This window comes from Scomber japonicus, chromosome 19 (genome assembly GCF_027409825.1).
Source record: "Scomber japonicus isolate fScoJap1 chromosome 19, fScoJap1.pri, whole genome shotgun sequence".
Lineage (NCBI taxonomy): Eukaryota > Metazoa > Chordata > Actinopteri > Scombriformes > Scombridae > Scomber > Scomber japonicus.
This window is the reverse complement of record NC_070596.1, coordinates 25855714-25874567: the sequence shown is the minus strand read 5'-3', so window position 1 is coordinate 25874567 and position 18854 is coordinate 25855714. Positions and strand designations below refer to the sequence as shown.

The window sequence follows — 18854 nt, the reverse complement described above, 5'->3', positions numbered from 1 at the left end:
CAAATTGCTGGAGAGGGGCGACCGATTAGATGATCAGACTGGAAAGACTGATGAGATGCAGGCATCTGTAAGTACACAAAGTGAGACTCTACTCAGTTGTTAAAGCAACTGACTGTATTTTGAGTCCTTCAAAATACAATAAAACTATGAAAAAGTGAAGCAAAGTAACTCATTACATTCACTGAAGTACTCTACAGATATTGCACTACTAGTTTTTCCCTTTTATGCCACTTTATACTACTTCTCTACTATGTACATTTTTACTCTACTAAATGCTTTATTTACTTTCATAGATAAAGATTTAACATCAGAAACATGATTTTTTTTTCAAGTCTATCTTAAAACAATACTGCCATGCCCATATTTAGATTAAAACATTTTGGTTGTTCCTGATGTCCATACAGGCCACAAAGAAACCTGCTCAGAAAGTAACATCAATGTAAGCAATGGGAGAGAAAATCCAAAATATAGCCAATGTGAAGTTCAACTGAAGACAATTTTAGGCAAAGTCAAGATTATATTTTCCAACGTAAGTCTTTTTTTTTAACAGAATTCCTGTTTGATGTTATCATCCCTCCACTGCAACTCAGCATAAAAACACTGTCTATAGAAGCCTGAAAGATATTTTCAGACTAAAAATACAGTAAATTTGAAAGATACTGACTGCAGACGTCTCATATTACCTTCAGCTCAACTTTTGAACATATTTTTTACACAGAAAGGGACCATGAGTCATCACTCACATTGAGGAAGGGCTTTCTATGGACAGTAGAAGCTATTACAGGCTAGCAACCAATAAACCTTTCAATGTACATGCTCAGTATTGTTTAAGATAGACATAGAAAAAACACAGATATATACCAGTGGTTTTCAACCTTTTTGGCTTGTGGAAGTGACTATGTTGTGATCCTTGTCACTTATAAGACACTCTCAGACAACTTTAATTGGTTTTTCATAGTCTGTTCAGGAGTTTGCCCCCATTGATAACACAAAACCAGTCTTCTCTGTCCCAGAAATATCTGACAGAGCAGTAAAGAAAATTATCAGCTCATTGAAAATTCAAAAACAAAGAATGTCTATGACTTAGAAACCACATTTCTGAAAAAGCACAAAAACCCCCTCATCCATCCAGCTGCCCATCTGATAAACCCATCCATCAAGCAGGCCATTGTTCCTGATGCCTGGAGGTTTGCTGTCGTTACTCCTATATGCAAATCTGGAGACCAAACTGATGCTGGCTATTACAGACCCATGCCAGTAGCACTGGCCTACAATGTACTCATTAAGCTAATGCATTATTTTTCTTGTTTCTTGCTAAATTTAACCATTCAAAGCCTGTGTATTGGCCAAACACCCCCCCCCCCCCTCTATTTACATGAAATGGTTCAGTCCTGTCTTCAAACCAGGCGTGGCACTTGCTCTCAGTGAATTGCGGGTGATTGAGGAGAACAGCATGAGTTTAATATCTCAACAGCTCCAGAAAAATAATATAATCATGGTTCCAAAAAATAAAAAACAAAGGAATAAAAGTCTAATCTGTGAGTGGTGGAAATGAACCTGATATTTAACCCTCCTGTTGTCCTCAGGTCAAGGAAGGACAGGAGGAAGGGATGAGGAAGGAAGGAAGGAAGCAAAGGAGTAAGGAGGAAAAGAGGAAGGAAGGAAGGAAGGAAGGAAGGAAAGGAATAAGGAGGGAGGGGGGAGGTAGGAAAAGAGGAAGGAAGGAAGGAAGGAAGCAAGGAAGGATGGAAGGAAATGAGCAAAGAAAGAGGGAAGGAGGGGAAGAACGAAGAAAAAATTAAAGAAAGAGGAAGGAAGGAAGGAAGGAAGGAAGGAACAGTCAAAAGAGAGACGGGGTCAATTTGACCCGGGAGGATGACAGTGAGACAGACTAATGTTACTTTTGCTCCTCAAACATTAGTTGCTGCTAATATTATATAGAAAATTCGAAGTCTTTTACATTTCACTCCTATATTATCCAACATTTACTCAGTGTAGGTAAACTTTAAGCAGCTATTCATACTAACTCAGTTGTCCCTGCTCCTGGTGCCAGGACCAACAGATGCATCTCCAGGCTCAACAGACCCCCGATCCCCCCGTAATAAAGCAGCCCGACTGCAAACTGAAGAAAGAGGTGAGCAGCATTGTGTAGAAATACATCTTTTATTATAATTATGAAAAAAGAATGATTGAATCCTTTTCAATGATAGAAATTAGTTGTATGCTTAGTAGGTATGAAGTCTTTTTAGTTAAAAAAGAATCTACTGCAAATTTTAATATTTTGTTCGTTATATCAATTTATAGCATCAGTTTTGGATCAAAGTAATGAATTCTACTGTTTGCAGAATGTTGCATGGATGTCTGTAGGCATGGGATGATAACCGTGTTCAAGGTATACTGCGATTTGAAAAAGCCACGATAACCGAAACTGCCAAATTTTCTGTTCCTACGGTATGAGCCGTTTTTTGTCTGGTCAAAGACAGAAAGTGCAGGTCAGAAATCCCTCAGGTGGTGCAGCTGCAGCGTAGAGTATCACAACCCCTCACACTGTCATTACAGTGTATATTCAGGTTCAATTAACATGTCTGTCTTTATTTTTTTCCCTTTTAGGAACATTTTAGAGCTGTAATCGCAATACCACCATACCGTGATATTATTTCTTATGGTTATCATACCGCCAGAATCTCATACCGGCCCATGCCTAGATGTCTGTACAGTGTTATATTTATTTCCACAGCTCAATGGCAGTAAATATTGTACAGATACTATGCAAGACTTCACAGGTAGAGGTGTAGTTACAATAATTCTGCATGTTTGGCGTGTGTGGTGGCGGGGTCCAAAGGAGACTTCTTACATTGTCATACTCATACTTATGTTTTTTTTGATGAAAGATGAGTACTTCCTCCATAACTAATGTTTTATTATGTTTCTGTTATTTCTCTTTTCAGTCTGAGTCCTTCCTAAAAACATCCGCACGGTTGGGCTTGAAATACTGCTCGGTGATCATTAAATTAATTATAATAATTGGTTTGATTGGGGTGATCTTCATTCTCCTCATCATCAGCAGATATCTGAATCCAGTTCCTTTGTGAACTGCTTTATCTGCTCAGGACTGAAAACTACAAAGATGGTGGCCTTTAAATTGCACTCATGGGTAATCAATTCAGCTCACATGAAGAGATGTTTTTATATATTTTAAAGGACCAGTGTGTGGGATTTAGTGACATCTAGTGGTGAGGTTGCAGATTGCAGCCAACGGGAGGGGAGAACCTACAGTGGCTACAAAACTCTCTAGAGGTCTTTGGTTAGTCTGTTCTGGGCTACTGTAGGAACATGGGGGCCCGTTCCATATGTAGATATAAAGAGCTCAGTCTAATTAATTTAAATTATACATTAATTAAAACATACTTATGAATATTTTATTCAATTTCTGACACATTTGTTCTGCTAGATGCCATTAAACTCTACACACTGAACCTTTAAGATCAAAATATGCATGTAAATTCAGCAGGTACATGATGTCATAACCTCTGAAAGCTTATCAGGTTAGTCTGAAATGTCATTTTATGTTGTGATCAAACAAGAAATAACTTTATATACTATAAATTATGTAAATTTGAAAAGAAAAGTCCCACTCCGCTCAAAATATATTATTTTTTATTGTTGCTTAAAAGTTTGAGCTTCACTGTGTGGAGTTAATTTTCACGTTGATCTGCTGCTGTTACATTTATTTATTTATTTTATTTCTAATTTAACACTTTTAAATAGTATTCAAATACCTTTTTTATATTGCATTGTATTGTTTTTTCTTGATGTCTTTTATATTTGATATAAGGCACTGTGGATTGCATTGTTTTTGAAATGTGCTGTACAAATAAACTTGCCTTGCTGAAGGAGAAACGTTTCTAAGTTTGGACTTTAAAGTATAGCTGTAAGCAGATTTATGTCATCACAACTAGTCTGGAGCCAATCGTGGTCCAAACTTACACAAGTGTGATGAGGAAACTTGAAGCATGTAGTGCACAAACATTAAAAATAGATTTTGTAGTTTCTCTTAGTAGTACTGTTAAACATTTCTTCAAGTTTTTTTAAACTCGACTGAACACTTTCTGTCTAATTACCAATTACTGAAGTAACTACTGGAACAACTAAAATATTATGAAAAATGAAAAATGAAACTACTTTTGCTATGCTAAATTATGTATAATAACTCTACGTAGACAAACTCAAATATAAAAAGAATAGAAATAGGAATAGAATAACTTCATACAGGAGTATTGGTACTACTTCAAGTGATGTGTCTAGTGTTAGTGCTTCACTTTAATGTAATGAAAGGTGAGTTTGTGTCAGTGCTGTTAAGTTATATTACAGCTCCACCTTGAGGTTGTTTGGGCTTCTCAACTAAAAACACTTTCTGACGTTTTGCAGAGAGCCCACTGAAAAGTAAACACATGATACTTTATATTTCCTGCTGGTTGCATCAGTTTCAACTACACTATCTCCAGATCGGTCTGACCCCTCCACCTACTGCTTTGTGTTCAGGTTCAGAGTTTGAGTTAATTATTATCGCTTCACATAATCACTCTCGGCGAACCTCAGAAGCCACTCTCCGCGGCACTCTCCTACGTTCAGCATTTAACCCACTTCAATCTGGATAAATTCAGTTTTTCTGACGAGTTGAAGATGAATCCCAGCGGAGCCAGCAGCGGGAAGACTTTCCTCTTCACCTCTGAGTCAGTCAGAGAGGGACACTCTGGTACTGTGCTCGTGTTTAACTGTGTGTACCTGTGCTCGTGTTTAACTGTGTGGTGTAAAGGACTTGTCTGGGCATGTGCAGGCCTGCTGTCTATCTGATATTTAAGGGATAATGCACGAGGAGGTGTCCGTTAACAGGAATAAAAGCATGCGAGTCCATTATTTCCTGATAATGGATATCGAAGGGCATTATCACAGTTATACCATGGCCACTTACTAGAGGGAGGAAAAGGCAAATTATTTATATTTTTCATGCATTTTACAATATAAATCTAAAGTTTTACCACCTGCCATAACTTTGACTAATACCCGGAACAGCTATTAGCATATAAGGTTTTTAGATGTAATTGAAAGCTTCACTACTTGTCTCATCTCAGAGACAGAAAACTGACTTTAGCTCAATATAATCAGTAAATTCAGAGGGGCAGTGTACTTTTTTCCCATTTTGTGTTGCTATGGTAGCCATACTGAAAATACTACAATCAGTAGGCTATACGATATCTAGATGTTTTGTTTACTTTATTTCTAATGTGGAGTTGTCAGCATGTTTTTGTTACTTCTCCCGTTTCTTTCAGTTTCTCTTTCTTCAGCTGCATCATCCCAGTCATCAACCTACGACCCAACATGTTAAAAGAAATGGCCCTAATAATTGTTGTATAGTTAGATGTTGGCTTGTTAACATGTTAAAAGCTAATTGTAAGCGTTGACTGCGCACAAAATACAAGCGCTGTTGCTATGGTTACTCACTTTAGCCAGATCGGTGAACAGACTGTTTCCATTGGAATTAGGTAATTTCATATACTCAAATACTTTCTAGGTGTCCATTATCAGGAATTAATGGATCACAATCGAATATTAACCCTCACCATGGTATAACAGGAATGAATAGACGCCCTCTGTGGCCAATCAGAATCAAATATTCACCTGGGCTATGGTATAACACCTATTCATCAGTCTACATAAGTTCAGGGCCATAGCATTTTTATCTTGAAAAAATATCTGGAATATAATTGTATGATTTTTAAATCACTTTTCAAACAGGGAAAGTGACTTTTTAAAATCTTGTGTGCACAACTTATTATCCTGAGCTATATGCACAACCCCCCAAATTATCTGCATCAGTAATGAGAACATGACCTCAGTGCCCTCAATTGTACTAAATCCTAGTTTTCCTTGCATTGTTAATAATCTCCACACTCAAAAACATATTTAGTTATATAAAGAGTCCCTGTCTCTGTTTTCTAGTTGTTTTTAAATCATCCTTGACTTTGTGTTCACAGATAAAATGTGTGACCAGATCAGTGACGCTGTACTTGATGCATACCTGAGTGAAGACCCCGACTCTAAGGTGGCCTGTGGTAAGTGTTTTTGTTATATTGATATTACCATATAACTCAATTTTAAGTTAAGTCACACTCCTCTCTAAGTGTTTTTTCTTATTGTTGCTTAAAAGTTTGAGAGTTAATTTTCACAGAAGCTGTTCTTTAAATCAAATTTAAGGCTTTTGATTAATATCTTACAATGCCCTGTGATTTCTACTGCCCTGTTTTATCCATGTTATTCTATTTTGGCTTATTTTTATTTCCAATTTGATACCTTTTAATTGTTTTTAAATGTCTTTTTATTTTGCCCTGTGTTGCTCTTATATTCTGTCATCATTCTTTTTATGTTGTTGAAATGTGCTATACAAATAAACTTGCCTTTCCTTGACTTGAGTTAGTGATTTACAGCCCTACTTTCAGTACTTGTAGTCAGTGTAGTATCAAACATATTTTGACCATTAATAATTAAACAGACAAACATCTTAGACCTAATCAGTGTTTGCCCTTTAGACCAATGAACAATACTGCATTATCTCACTGGCTCTCTCGCAGCTCAGAAAAGGCATTCAACTCTCTCTGAAACATCATATTTAAAGCAGACGCCTCATACACATTTGCAGGTCTATCTTTATATTTTGTGGCTTTACAGGAATATCTTTGCATGATTTACAGTCAGCAAAAACTCCTTATTTATCTTATACTGGTCCTTTATGCAGCCCCTTAGTTCAGCCTTATTCAAATTATATGAATAACATGCAGAGTAACAGTAAACAGTGCTGGAGGTGCTGGAGTCATATTGTTGGCTAACATAACGTAATGTCTTGTAACAGAATGCGTGGCGAAGACGGGCATGATTTTATTGGTTGGAGAAGTGACATCTAAGGCCAAAGTGGATCTCATGTCAGTGGTCCGAAATACTGTTAAGAAGATTGGTTATGATGACTCCTCAAAAGGTACTGCATGGTCAGATTCATTATTCTGATATGATAACTGAAGCTTGTGCAGAATTAAGTGCATAAGTCAAAACGCTGATGCAGATTTTGTCTCAACTGTGATCCGCAGGTTTCGATTATAAGACCTGCAATGTGCTGATGGCATTGGACCAGCAGTGTGCGGAGATATCAAACTGTGCGTTTAAGGACAGAGATCAGGAAGACATCGGTGCAGGAGACCAGGTTCGGGACCATTTTTATCTCAGCTGCTGTCGTGTGTACATTGAAAAAACAATAGAGGCACCACAGGCAACCGCTGACTGATAAATTGAATCACAGTCAATTCAGTAGATGTTGAGACATTTACCTCAAAACCACATATGTCTACCTTGTATTGCCATGAGAGGAAAAGTCAGGGGATCACCAAAGTCAGCAGGATTCATCTTCTGGGAGCCATGGAAGTCTGTACAAAATGTCATGGCAATCCATCATTTAGTTGTTGAGACATTTAAGTCTGGACCGAAGTGGTGGAACAATAAACCAACCATTGCCATCCCTAGAGCCTTGCTGCTGGTTTGGCTAAAAATAATGGTACAAATGTCATTTACAAGATCTTTCAATGTCTTTTAAAGGTACAGTAGGTATGATAGGTAGGTTCCAGTACAAAAATGATTTTATAGTTATTTTATTTGACTGCTTGTGTCTTCAGGGTCTGATGTTTGGATATGCCACAGATGAGACTGAGGAGTGTATGCCTTTGACAATCCTTTTGGCTCATAAAATCAACCACAGGATGAAGGAGCTGTCATGCAACGGAGAGTGTCCTTGGATACTACCAGACGGCAAATCTCAGGTGAGCTACTTCAGAATAAAATTTAGAGGATTTTAAAAGTGTACTGTACCTTCACTGTGCTGTTAGCTTTGGTTTTGCTGGACCTTATGCTTCATTCTGCCCAACTCTGACTAGTTGTTCTCATTCGGCTGGCATCCTGGTGAAGTCAATCAACAGCCGATCCCCTGACGAAAGTGTCCCATGTACAAAACCGTATCCGATTTTATGTTGAAATTTATGCTTAATAAGGTTTGTAGTTTGATATGTTATACAAATTTGACTAATTTTAGCAATAGCAACAAGTTACGACACTGCTAATCAGGAAATATTCGTTTGAGAACATTGGGACTTTCTTATCATTCGTGCAAAGGTAAAGTGTAAAAAACTACTTCCTGGTCAAAGGCGATGTTTGGTTTTGGTACTTATCAGGTCCGGCTAATCCCAAATATCTAGGAGACATTAAAAATGTATATCAAACAAAAGTTCAAGTCTCAGGAGGTTAATATTGTGGAGTTAAGAGTTAACGTTTAACGTTTTTTCCTTATTTTCTGCAGGTCACGGTGGAGTATAAAGACAACATGGGAGCCATGGAGCCACTGCGTGTTCACACTGTTGTCATCTCGGTACATCATATTCCTGACATCAGCGTGGAGGAGATCAGGCACAATCTGATGGAGAAGGTGGTAAAAGTCGTCATTCCTGCCAAATACTTGGATGACAAAACCATCTACCATCTATTGCCAAGTGGGAAGTTTCTTCATGGAGGCCCACAGGTTAGAACCATAGACTGTATAAAAGAAATTGACTTAACATCCGTGACGTCACCCATTGGTTTGTGGACTGTTGCTCGGAAGCCAATAGTTTCAAATCTCGGCAGCGCCATCTTGGAAATTTCAGGTGCATGCTGGGAAAAATAAAAACACGGATTCTACTTATATGGGCATGAGGCGGGGCCATGGGCGGAGCGGCGAGGTTGCTATGGTTGCGAGGGCTGGATCTCGAGGACATTGGTCAATCAACCTGTCAATCAGGACGTAGCCACGCCCCCATTGCATACCCTGCTTTATCGTCAAATATAAAATCAGGGAGGCCAAAATGTCCCAAAATATCATACTGTATTGAAAAAGGCTTTAAACTAGCGATTGAGACCATAAACACATTTTGAAAACGTTTACTGAGGTTAGAAATCAAGTGAGAAGTTGGTGAATTCTCCATTGACTTGTTTAGAGATGGAAGTCCTTTTGACACCAAAACGGTCGCCCCCCCTGCTGGCCTTTTGCTAGAATGCAGTTCTTAGTTACTTACGCGTTGGCCTCATTTCAGAGGACCAGAACCCCCCCCCCCCCCCCCCCCCTTCTGGTTAGAACGGACACAAGATAAATGAAAGTGATTGTCTGTTGTGTGTGAACATGTACGAGCTGACTGATGTTTTTGTGTCACCAGGCTGATGCAGGACTCACGGGGCGTAAAATCATAGTGGACACATACGGAGGATGGGGCGGGCATGGAGGAGGGGCGTTCTCTGGGAAGGACTACTCCAAAGTGGACCGGTCCGGGGCTTACGCGGCTCGCTGGGTGGCCAAGTCTTTGGTGAAAGCCGGACTGTGCAAGAGAGCCCTTGTTCAGGTGAGGAATTTAAAGGTTTTATTATAAGGAATTTATTAGGTTTGGGATTTAAAAGCAGCATCTCTTCAAAGGGTAAGACTGGCAATTATCTATATTTTTTACTGTGCAAAGCCAAACTGCCAATAAATTAATCCTAATAAGTATTGTGTGTATCAAAACCTGATATATCTTCTCTCTGTGTGCTGTAGACCTCTGCTATTTGTCCAAAAACTATTGAAAACACACCAGTGAGCCACACCGCTGCACTGAGTGACATCATTATAAATAGTTTGGTCACATTAGTTAGTTTAGAAACGGCTCCAAAGACTAAAAACAGCGATCATGTTTTCAGTCTCTGGAGAGTAGTTCTGTGTAAGGCAGAAAACACTGAGCATGTCGGCATCACTTACTTGTTGTACTACTTATCACAACCTTCTGCCTTTATACTACAACGTTGCTCAATTAATCGAAATTTAATCATGATTACGATTTAGGGGCCAACCGATCGCAAAACTAATAAAATCGGGGGGAAATGATTTTTAATAATAATGAGATAGCGCTCAATAACAAAGGTTTTATTTTGAAAAGCTTAGACAGGAAGCCGCCGCAGCTCCGTTAGTTTGACAGAAGCTAAAACACGAAATGTTTTAACTGTAAATAAAAGTGCAGAGTTTCCAGCCTGCGTCAGACGATGCTGAGTTTACTGACTAATTATTAAAAACCAGGATGTGATGTGTGAACTATCGTCATGGTAACCCGCTCAGCACTAATATCTCTGCACATTTTCTGCTATGTGTTGCGTTAAGCGGCAGATAAAAGGCTGCTGCTGGGAGAGAAAATTAATTAAGCCGAATGGACAATAAATGTCCAATAAATGCAGCATGTTTCTAAAGTTTAAAAAAAAATAGTTTTAATAATCGTGATTTCAATTTTGACCCAAATAATCGTGATTATGAGTTTTTCCATAATCGAGCAGCCCTACTTTATACACACACAGCAAGCTTGTGAAGCTGTAAACAGACTGTCCTGTTGCTGTTTTCCCTCTTTGGAGCCGTTTCCAAACCAGCTACGGTAAACACAGTCTCCAGGGACAAAGGAACATGTCACCCACGGCAACAGTGTGACTCATTGATGCCTCTTTAATAATTTCAGATGAGATATAGCAGGCTTATCACACACAATACGTGTAAATAGATCAATTCATTGTTTTGGCTTGGCTTTGCACATGAGGTTTGTTGACAATGACGTCTTGATTCTACCGGGAACGGCTGCGATGTGGATTTGTTCCGTCCTCCGAACAGCATCATACCCCCATCGGGAGTGTTTCAGAAGCACTGCCACCACCACCCCCCCACACCTGGAGAGGAAGTCAGGGAACAGGGCAGTCATGGTAGCAATAGTGTCATATAAATGAACCTTTTGTTTCCATGGTGACAAATATCATCTGACCGGTTGACTTCTGGCCTGGTACTGCACAGGGTGTATTTTCAAAATTGACTGGATGATCTTTGCCGTTCCTGCCTGGCACAATCTGCTCTGTGCAGCTTGACACATCCTCCGTCAAAAAATAGACTAGGAATGTATGTTTAGTGTAGAGCAGAGAGGAGAGACGCTTCTGGGCGCCTCTTAAACTTCCTGTGTGGCATCTGGTGTGATCACAGACGTTGACTAGAGAGCTAGAGGCCAGTAGTATCAAGCTGTAAGAGTCAAGTGACATTTGTGCATAAACTAAAAATGTTAGACGCCAGAATCGTATATATAGAGAGAGGAAACTACGTCAATACCTTCCTTCCTTCCTTCCTTCCTTCCTTCCTTTTGTCTTTCCTTCCCTCCTACCTTTCATTCCTAATCTCTTTTCCTTCCTTCCTTCCTTCCTTTTGTCTTTCCTTCCCTCCTTTCTTTTTCCTATAACTTTTCCTTTCTTTCCTTCCTTCCTTCCTTCCTTCCTTGTCTTCTTTTCCTTCCTTCCTTTCCTTCCTAATCCCTTTTCCTTCCTTCCTTCCTTCCTTCCTTCCTTCCTTCCTTCCTTCCTTCCTTTTGTCTTTCCTTCCCTCCTACCTTTCCTTCCTAATCTCTTTTCCTTCCTTCCTTCCTTCTTTCCTTCCTTCCTTCCTTTCTTTCCTAATCCCTTTTCCTTCCTGCCCTCCTTCCTTCCTTCCTTCCTTCCTTCATTCCTTCATTCCTTCCTTCCTTCCTACCTTTCCTTCCTAATCCCCTTTCCTTCCTTCCTTCCTTCCTTCCTTTTGTCTTTCCTTCCCTCCTACCTTTCCTTCCATCCTACCTTTCCTTCCTAATCCCTTTTCTTTCCTTCCTTCCTCCTTAGATCTCCTATGCGATCAGTGTGAGCCATCCGCTGTCCATCTCAGTGTTTCACTACGGCACATCGGACAGAGACGAAGACGAGCTGCTGGAAATCGTACAGAAGAACTTTGACCTGAGGCCTGGAGTCATTGTGAAGTATGTGTCCTTTTTAATAGCCGTGTATAAGAAGATCATATTATACCAGAGATGTCAAACATGAGGCCCGTGGGCCAGAACCGGCCCGCCAAGGCGTCCAATCTGGCCCACTTTCCTTCCTGTCTTCTTTTCCTTCCTTCCCTCCTGTCATCTGTCCTTCTTTCCTTCCTCCCTTTCTTACTTCTTTCCTTCTTTGTTTCCTTCCTTCTTTGTTTCCTTCCTTCCTTCCTTCCCTCCTGTCATCTGTCCTTCTTTCCTTCCTCCCTTTCTTACTTCTTTCCTTCTTTGTTTCCTTCCCTCCTACCTTTCTTTCCTAATCCTTTTTCCTTCCTTTCTTCCTTCCTTCCTTCCTTCCTTCCTTCCTTTTGTCTTTCCTTCCCTCCTACCTTTTCTTCCTAATCCCTTTTCCTTCCTTCCTTCCTTCCTTCCTTCCTTCCTTTTGTCTTTCCTTCCCTCCTACCTTTTCTTCGTAATCCCGTTTCCTTCCTTCCTTCCTTCCTTCCTTCCTTCCTTCCTTCCCTTCCTATCCCTTTTCCCTGCTTTCCTTCCTTCCTTCCTTCCTTCCTTTCTTTTGTCTTTCCTTCCCTTCTACCTTTCCTTCCTAATCCCTTTTCCGTCCTTCCTTCCTTCCTTCCTTCCTTTCCTTCCTTCCTTCCTTCCTTCCTTCTTTTCCTTCCTTCCTTCCTTCCTTCCTTCTTTCCTTCCTTCCTTCCTTCCTTCCTTCCTTCCCTCCCTATCACTTTTCCCTTCTTTCCTTCCTTGTTTCCTTCCTCCCTTCCAAACCTTTTTATTGGTTCGGCCCACATGAGATCAAACTGTATGTGACTCTCCTGCATTATACTTTTTATTTCTGCCCTCATCAGTAAATGTAACTCTATAATCTTGACTGTGTGTGTTTCCTTTATCAGGGAGCTCGGTTTGAAGCGACCAATCTACCAAGAGACCGCCTGCTATGGTCACTTTGGCAGAGACAAGTTTCCCTGGGAGAAACCAAAGAGTTTGGTGTTCTGAGTGTTTTTTTTTTGACTCAAATCCATTCCTGTGAGGTTTTAATAATCACTCATAAAATGATCAACAATAATTTGAGTCACAGAATCGACATTTAAATATGTGTGTGGACCGCTTTCTGACAACATAAATGTCTTTTCTCACTTCTTCTCACTTCTCTCTAATTAGCTGCATAGGTCACAATGTCCTTATTTAATTTTTTATTGATGTCCTTTTTTTATAAGAGCAACTGTAATTATTGTTTAATAGTAATTACGCTGTTAATGTTACAAATATGGAAAAACTGTCACATGTCAAATTAAAAAAAAAATACTGCAATTATAAACCAGTGATGCTATTATTGACAGAAACACTGAACTCAAGTGCAAATTTGAGGTTTTGAAGCTACTGAAGATAAATCTGAGGGGGTCATAAGATGCAATATATGTATTTATTTTCTTTAATCTTTGCGTTTTTGTGAAACATGAGAGAGTTTTACCTCTTTGGGTCTCAAATAGTTGTAGAGAAACGTCGATGTGGTGCAGCTGCTGGCAACTCTGACATCTGAAACATGACAAAAGGTAAATATGGTAAGTAGACTGTACTTATATACTATATAGTGCTTTTCTAGTCTCATATTGATCACTGGCTCCTGAATTAAATCAAATGGAAATCGTATCATGGCAGACTTTGTGATATCCGTAAAAATCGAATCAGTATAATATTGTATCGTAAAGAAAGTTGTGTGATTTATATCCCAAGTTAATATGCAATAGTGAATATACAGTAGTACACTAGGTAAAGTGGATATTGCAAAGATAGTAAGGTGCAGGATTGTCTATGGATGTCCTAAAAAGTACAAATTAAATATCTGCAAATTACTCTAAATATCCTGGAAAGCTTTACAAAAAATACTGAAGTACAAGTACCTTAAAACTTACTTTGACCTTAAAAAAGACTTTTCCCACCACTGCTGTTACTAACAATACTACATATTTGTAAATAATAATACATAAGTAGACAGATTTGTAATTGTAATGGAGTATTTATGTTGTTTTGACTAAGAAAAAAAGTCTCTCCGTATTTTCCTACCACTGCTGTTATTAACAATACTAAATATTTGTACTTAAGTAGACAGATTTTTAATTGTAATGGAGTATTTATGTTATTTTTTCCTTTAAAAAAGACTTTTTCCACCTCTGCTGTTACTAATAATACTAAATATTTGTTCTTAAGTAGACAGATTTGTACTTGTAATGGAGTATTTATGTTAATTTGGACTTTAAAAAAAGAGTCTCAGTACTTTTTCCACCCCTGCTGTTACTAACATTGTAAGTAATAAGTCACAAGTAGACAGATGTTTACTTGTAATGGAGTATTTATGTTACTTTGACCCCCACTGGCTATAAACCCTGCAGTACCTCTCACTGCCACTAGATGGCGGTAGAGATTACACAATGTGTTTCAACAGGCAGAAAAACAATAGAAAGTAGTTAAAGGTAAGACATTTACAGCTTCACAGCAAATAAAACAACATAATTACACATTTCTAATTCCCAACAGCAGCAGGAGACAGTAGAAAACTCATAAATACATTTACAGCATGTGTGTTTTTCAGTAGAGGAAGATAAACAAAAGCTAAAGGTTGAGCCAATCAGAAGCTGCGACACACGCCCCGTCGTGATGTCACAGGCGCTCTGATTGGCTGAGAGGAGCAACACAGACGGAGGGCTGGCTCAGAGATGTGTGTGTGTGTGTGTGTGTGTGTGTGTGTGTGTGTGTGCTGCACATCACTTGGAAAAGTTTGCGACTTTTTTAGATGAGTCTCGCGCTCGTCAGACTCGTCCTGAAAATGCTGCTACGCTCCTCATATCTGGATTACTTGTGGCTTTAGTCGATGTGAGCTGGATGAGAGTAAAAAACCAGGAAGCTTCACTGTTTCCTGGCAGGAGAAGAAGAGCAAAAAGCCAGGGTGTGTCTGCAGATCCAGAAAGCAAACTTTTTTTAAATTATTATTCCTATTCTAGTTTGAACTTTTCTTCTTGTGGAGATCTTTGTCTTTTTTTTTAAAGTGAAAGTGAAGAGAAAGTAGTTTGCAAGCATGCTGGGGAATAATGGAGTATATGCAACCAAGAGGAGGAAGAAGCCTGAGCAGAAAAGGTAAGTTTAATTGCTTTTATAACTTCTTTTATTTGTATTTCTACTTGCAGGATACATCACCACAGGCTATGCAATACTCTGCAGGGTTGCTTTAAGAAGGCACACAGGCTTGAATGCTGCACACTGCCAATAGATCAATCACTTATAGACAACCTAATCAATATAGTGCTGTTATAATTATTACTATTATTATTATTATTATTGATGATGATGATGATTAGCACCTCTCTCTCTCCACCTCGTGTTTCCTTCCACAAAGACATGACTCAGTACCATAGTATGATTCGTATGATTTCCGGATAGAGGGGCAGGTACACAGCTCACCTCCAGCCACTTTCTGTCACGCACTTAGTGACGTCAGCAGCAGATAAGGTGAATCTGGGCAGGTGATGGTGGCTGCAGAGCTCATTGTGATGACTGTAGGGGGGCAAAGCAAGGGGGGGGCGGGGGGGGGGGGGGTGACTGAGTACATCTACTGGAGTAGTATTTCCATGTGATGCTACTTTCTACATTTCAGAGGGAAATATTGATGTCATATATATAATAATAATATATCACTACCTTTACTGTAATACTGCATACTACATCACTCATAATACTGCAGTACTTTTACTGTAATACTGCATACTACATCACTCATAATACTGCAGTACTTTTACTGTAATACTGCATACGACATCACTCATAATACTGCAGTACTTTTACTGCAATACTGCATACTACATCACTCATAATACTGCAGTACTTTTACTGCAATACTGCATACTACATCCCTCATAATACTGCAGTACTTTTACTGTAATACTGCATACTACATCACTCATAATACTGCAGTACTTTTACTGTAATACTGCATACTACATCACTCATAATACTGCAGTACTTTTACTGTAATACTGCAGTACTTTTACTGTAATACTGCATACTACATCACTCATAATACTGCAGTACTTTTACTGCAATACTGCATACTACATCCCTCATAATACTGCAGTACTTTTACTGTAATACTGCATACTACATCACTCATAATACTGCAGTACTTTTACTGTAATACTGCATACTACATCACTCATAATACTGCAGTACTTTTACTGTAATACTGCATACTACATCACTCATAATACTGCAGTACTTTTACTGTAATACTGCATACTGCATCATTCATAATACTGCAGTACTTTTACTGTAATACTGCATACAACATCACTCATAATACTGCAGTACTTTTACTGTAATACTGCATACTACATCACTCATAATACTGCAGTACTTTTACTGCAATACTGCATACTACATCACTCATCATACTGCAGTACTTTTACTGTAATACTGCATACTACATCACTCATAATACTGCAGTACTTTTACTGCAATACTGCATACTACATCACTCATAATACTGCAGTACTTTTACTGTAATACTGCATACTACATCACTCGTAATACTGCAGTACTTTTACTGTAATACTGCATACTACATCACTCGTAATACTGCAGTACTTTTACTGTAATACTGCATACTACATCACTCATAATACTGCATACTACATCACTCGTAATACTGCAGTACTTTTACTGTAATACTGCATACTACATCACTCATAATACTGCAGTACTTTAACTTGTAATGTAGTATTATTACTTTGCTGTATTGGTCCTTGTACTTCTGTAAAGGATGTGAAGACTTCCTCCACCACTGGGTCAAAGGCTGCAGTGACAGATTTCAAAACAACATGAAACATCCTGCATGATGAGCTGAATAACTGAGACTCTTCACCTACTTAAAAAAAACAAAGTGTAAAGTCAATGTGCAATCACTAAAGCATTGTACTTGTTTGTTTAGTTTCTAGGTACTTCTTCTTCTTCTGGGTACATTTCCATTTCATGTTCATTTCTACTTCTACTTCTCATTTCAGAGGGTTATACTGTCCACTACATTTATCTGACAGTTGGAGTTAAGAGTATTATTATTTATTTATTTGTTAATTGGTGATTTTCTTGATTCATTGATTTGTGGTTTGGTCTATATAGAACATTGTGAAACATGTTAATCCCCGTTTCCCAAAGTCTACCAACCGTCTACAGTCCAACGAAACCAGAAAATATTCACATTGGAGAAGCTGGAATCTCCATATTTGGCATTTTATCTTGTTGAAATAGCGTTAGAGCAGGGGTGTCAAACATGCGGCCCGTGGGCCAGAACTGGCCCGCCGAGGGGTCCATTTCGGCCCACTTTCCTTCCTGTGTTTTTTTCCTTCCTTCCTTCCTTCCTTCCTTCCTTCATTCCTTCCTCCTTTCCGTCTTTCCTTCCTGTCTTCTTTTCCAACCTTTCCTTACTTTTCTTTCTTCCTTCCTCACTTTTATTCTTTCCTTCCTACAACCTGTCTTTCCCTCCTTCTCCTTCTCTTTCCTTCCCACCTCCCTTCCATTTGTCCTTCCTCCCTTCCTTCCTTCCTTCCTTCCTTCCTTCCTTCTTAATGATCTTTTTAATGATCCGGCCCACATGAGATCAAATGGGTCTGTTTGTGGCCCTTGAATGAAAATGAGTTTGACACCTCTGCTCTGGAGTATTTTTCTCTCAGTTGACTAAATCAATTAATGTTCTTGTCTCAGCATTAATCTAAGTATGTAAAATAGTCAAGTCATATTATATCATGTATGTAATTGTACTGTAAGATGGCTTGCTACTCATCTGGAAAAGTACAAGTAGCTTTATTTTTATGCTTCTACGCCTAAGATGAGTTTGTTTGTACGGCATTAGATAAAATTGAAATTAGGGTTGCAGAGATCAATCATCTGAAACATTTTGCATTTTAAACAAATGTCTGCATATTATAAAGTATGACTGCAGATGCACAGCGTATTCATCTGCACTGTTAGCAGGTTTTGCAAACAGCGTCAGTATTCTCGCTGTCATGTTTATTAGTTTTATGAGGACACACAGTCGCAGTGCTGGGAAAGGCTTGTAATTGAAGTTATCAATCCATTTATGATCTCTGCTGTTGTTGCAACAACCAGACTCAACAGATAGTTCAAGATAAGTCTCTGAAAACAAGGAACGGCCATAACGAGCCTTTTTATACCTCCTATACTACCCTCCTGTTGTCCTCAGGTCAAGGAAGGACTGAGGAAGGAAGGAAGGAAGGGAGGGAGGAAATAAGGAAGGAAGGAATGAGGAAGTAAAGGAGTAAGGAGGGAGGGAGGAAAAGAGGAAGGAAGGTAGGAAGGAAGGAAAGGTGGAAGGAAGGAAGGAGGGAGGGAGGGAAAGGGGAAGGAAGGAGGGAAGGAAGGAAGTAAGGAGAGAAGGATGGAGGGAGGAAAAGAGGATGGAAGTAAGGAGAGAAGGAAGGAAGGAAAAGAAGGACAGAAGGAAGGAAGGAAAGAAGGAAGGAAGGAAAGAAGGACAGAAGGAAGGAATGAAAAGAATGATAGATGGAAGGAAGGATGGAAAGAAGGACAGAAAGAAGGAAGGAAGGAAAAGAAGGACAGAAGGAAGGAAAGAAAAGAAGGATAGATGGATGGAAGGAAGGAAAGAAGGACAGAAAGAAGGAAGGGAGGGAGGAAGGACAGATGGAAGAAAGGAAAAGAAGGATAGATGGAAGGAAAGAAAGAAGGAAAGAAGTATGGAAGGAGGAGGGAACAAAGAAAGAGGGAAGGAGGGGAAGAACAAAAGGAAAAATTAAAGAAAGAGGAAGGAAGGAAGAAAAGTCAAAAGTGATGGGGTCAATTTGACCCAGGAGGACGAAAGGACAGAGAGTTAAAAATTAAAGTTATAATCAAACTTACTTCCTGTTTTATATT

At 39.1% G+C, this 18854-nt stretch overlaps 2 protein-coding genes across 4 annotated transcripts in view; both read left to right on the top strand.

Annotated features, from left to right (window-relative positions):
* Positions 1-4599: 4599 nt before the first annotated feature.
* Positions 4600-13191, top strand: mat2al (methionine adenosyltransferase II, alpha-like). 3 transcript variants are annotated; one of them, XM_053340629.1, is made up of 9 exons: positions 4600-4756; positions 6036-6113; positions 6908-7030; positions 7140-7252; positions 7719-7862; positions 8396-8614; positions 9285-9467; positions 11770-11903; positions 12812-13191. In XM_053340629.1, exons 1-9 carry the CDS (start codon positions 4684-4686, stop codon positions 12912-12914), a joined length of 1170 nt encoding a protein of 389 aa, XP_053196604.1. In that variant the 5' UTR covers positions 4600-4683; the 3' UTR covers positions 12915-13191. The 3 variants fall into 3 exon arrangements, with proteins under 3 accessions (XP_053196604.1, XP_053196603.1, XP_053196605.1); XM_053340628.1 differs by having other exon boundaries at positions 4604-4756; positions 11770-11907; positions 12816-13187; XM_053340630.1 differs by lacking the exons at positions 4600-4756; positions 6036-6113 and adding an exon at positions 6583-6697 and having other exon boundaries at positions 11770-11907; positions 12816-13185.
* A 1501-nt stretch (positions 13192-14692) lies between these two features.
* The window catches only part of LOC128380732 (aryl hydrocarbon receptor-like), a 39574-nt gene continuing 35412 nt past the window's right edge, over positions 14693-18854 (top strand). The window contains 1 exon segment of the mRNA XM_053340612.1: positions 14693-15050. Within this exon segment, the coding sequence (XP_053196587.1) occupies positions 14992-15050 (59 nt within the window). The 5' untranslated portion in view covers positions 14693-14991.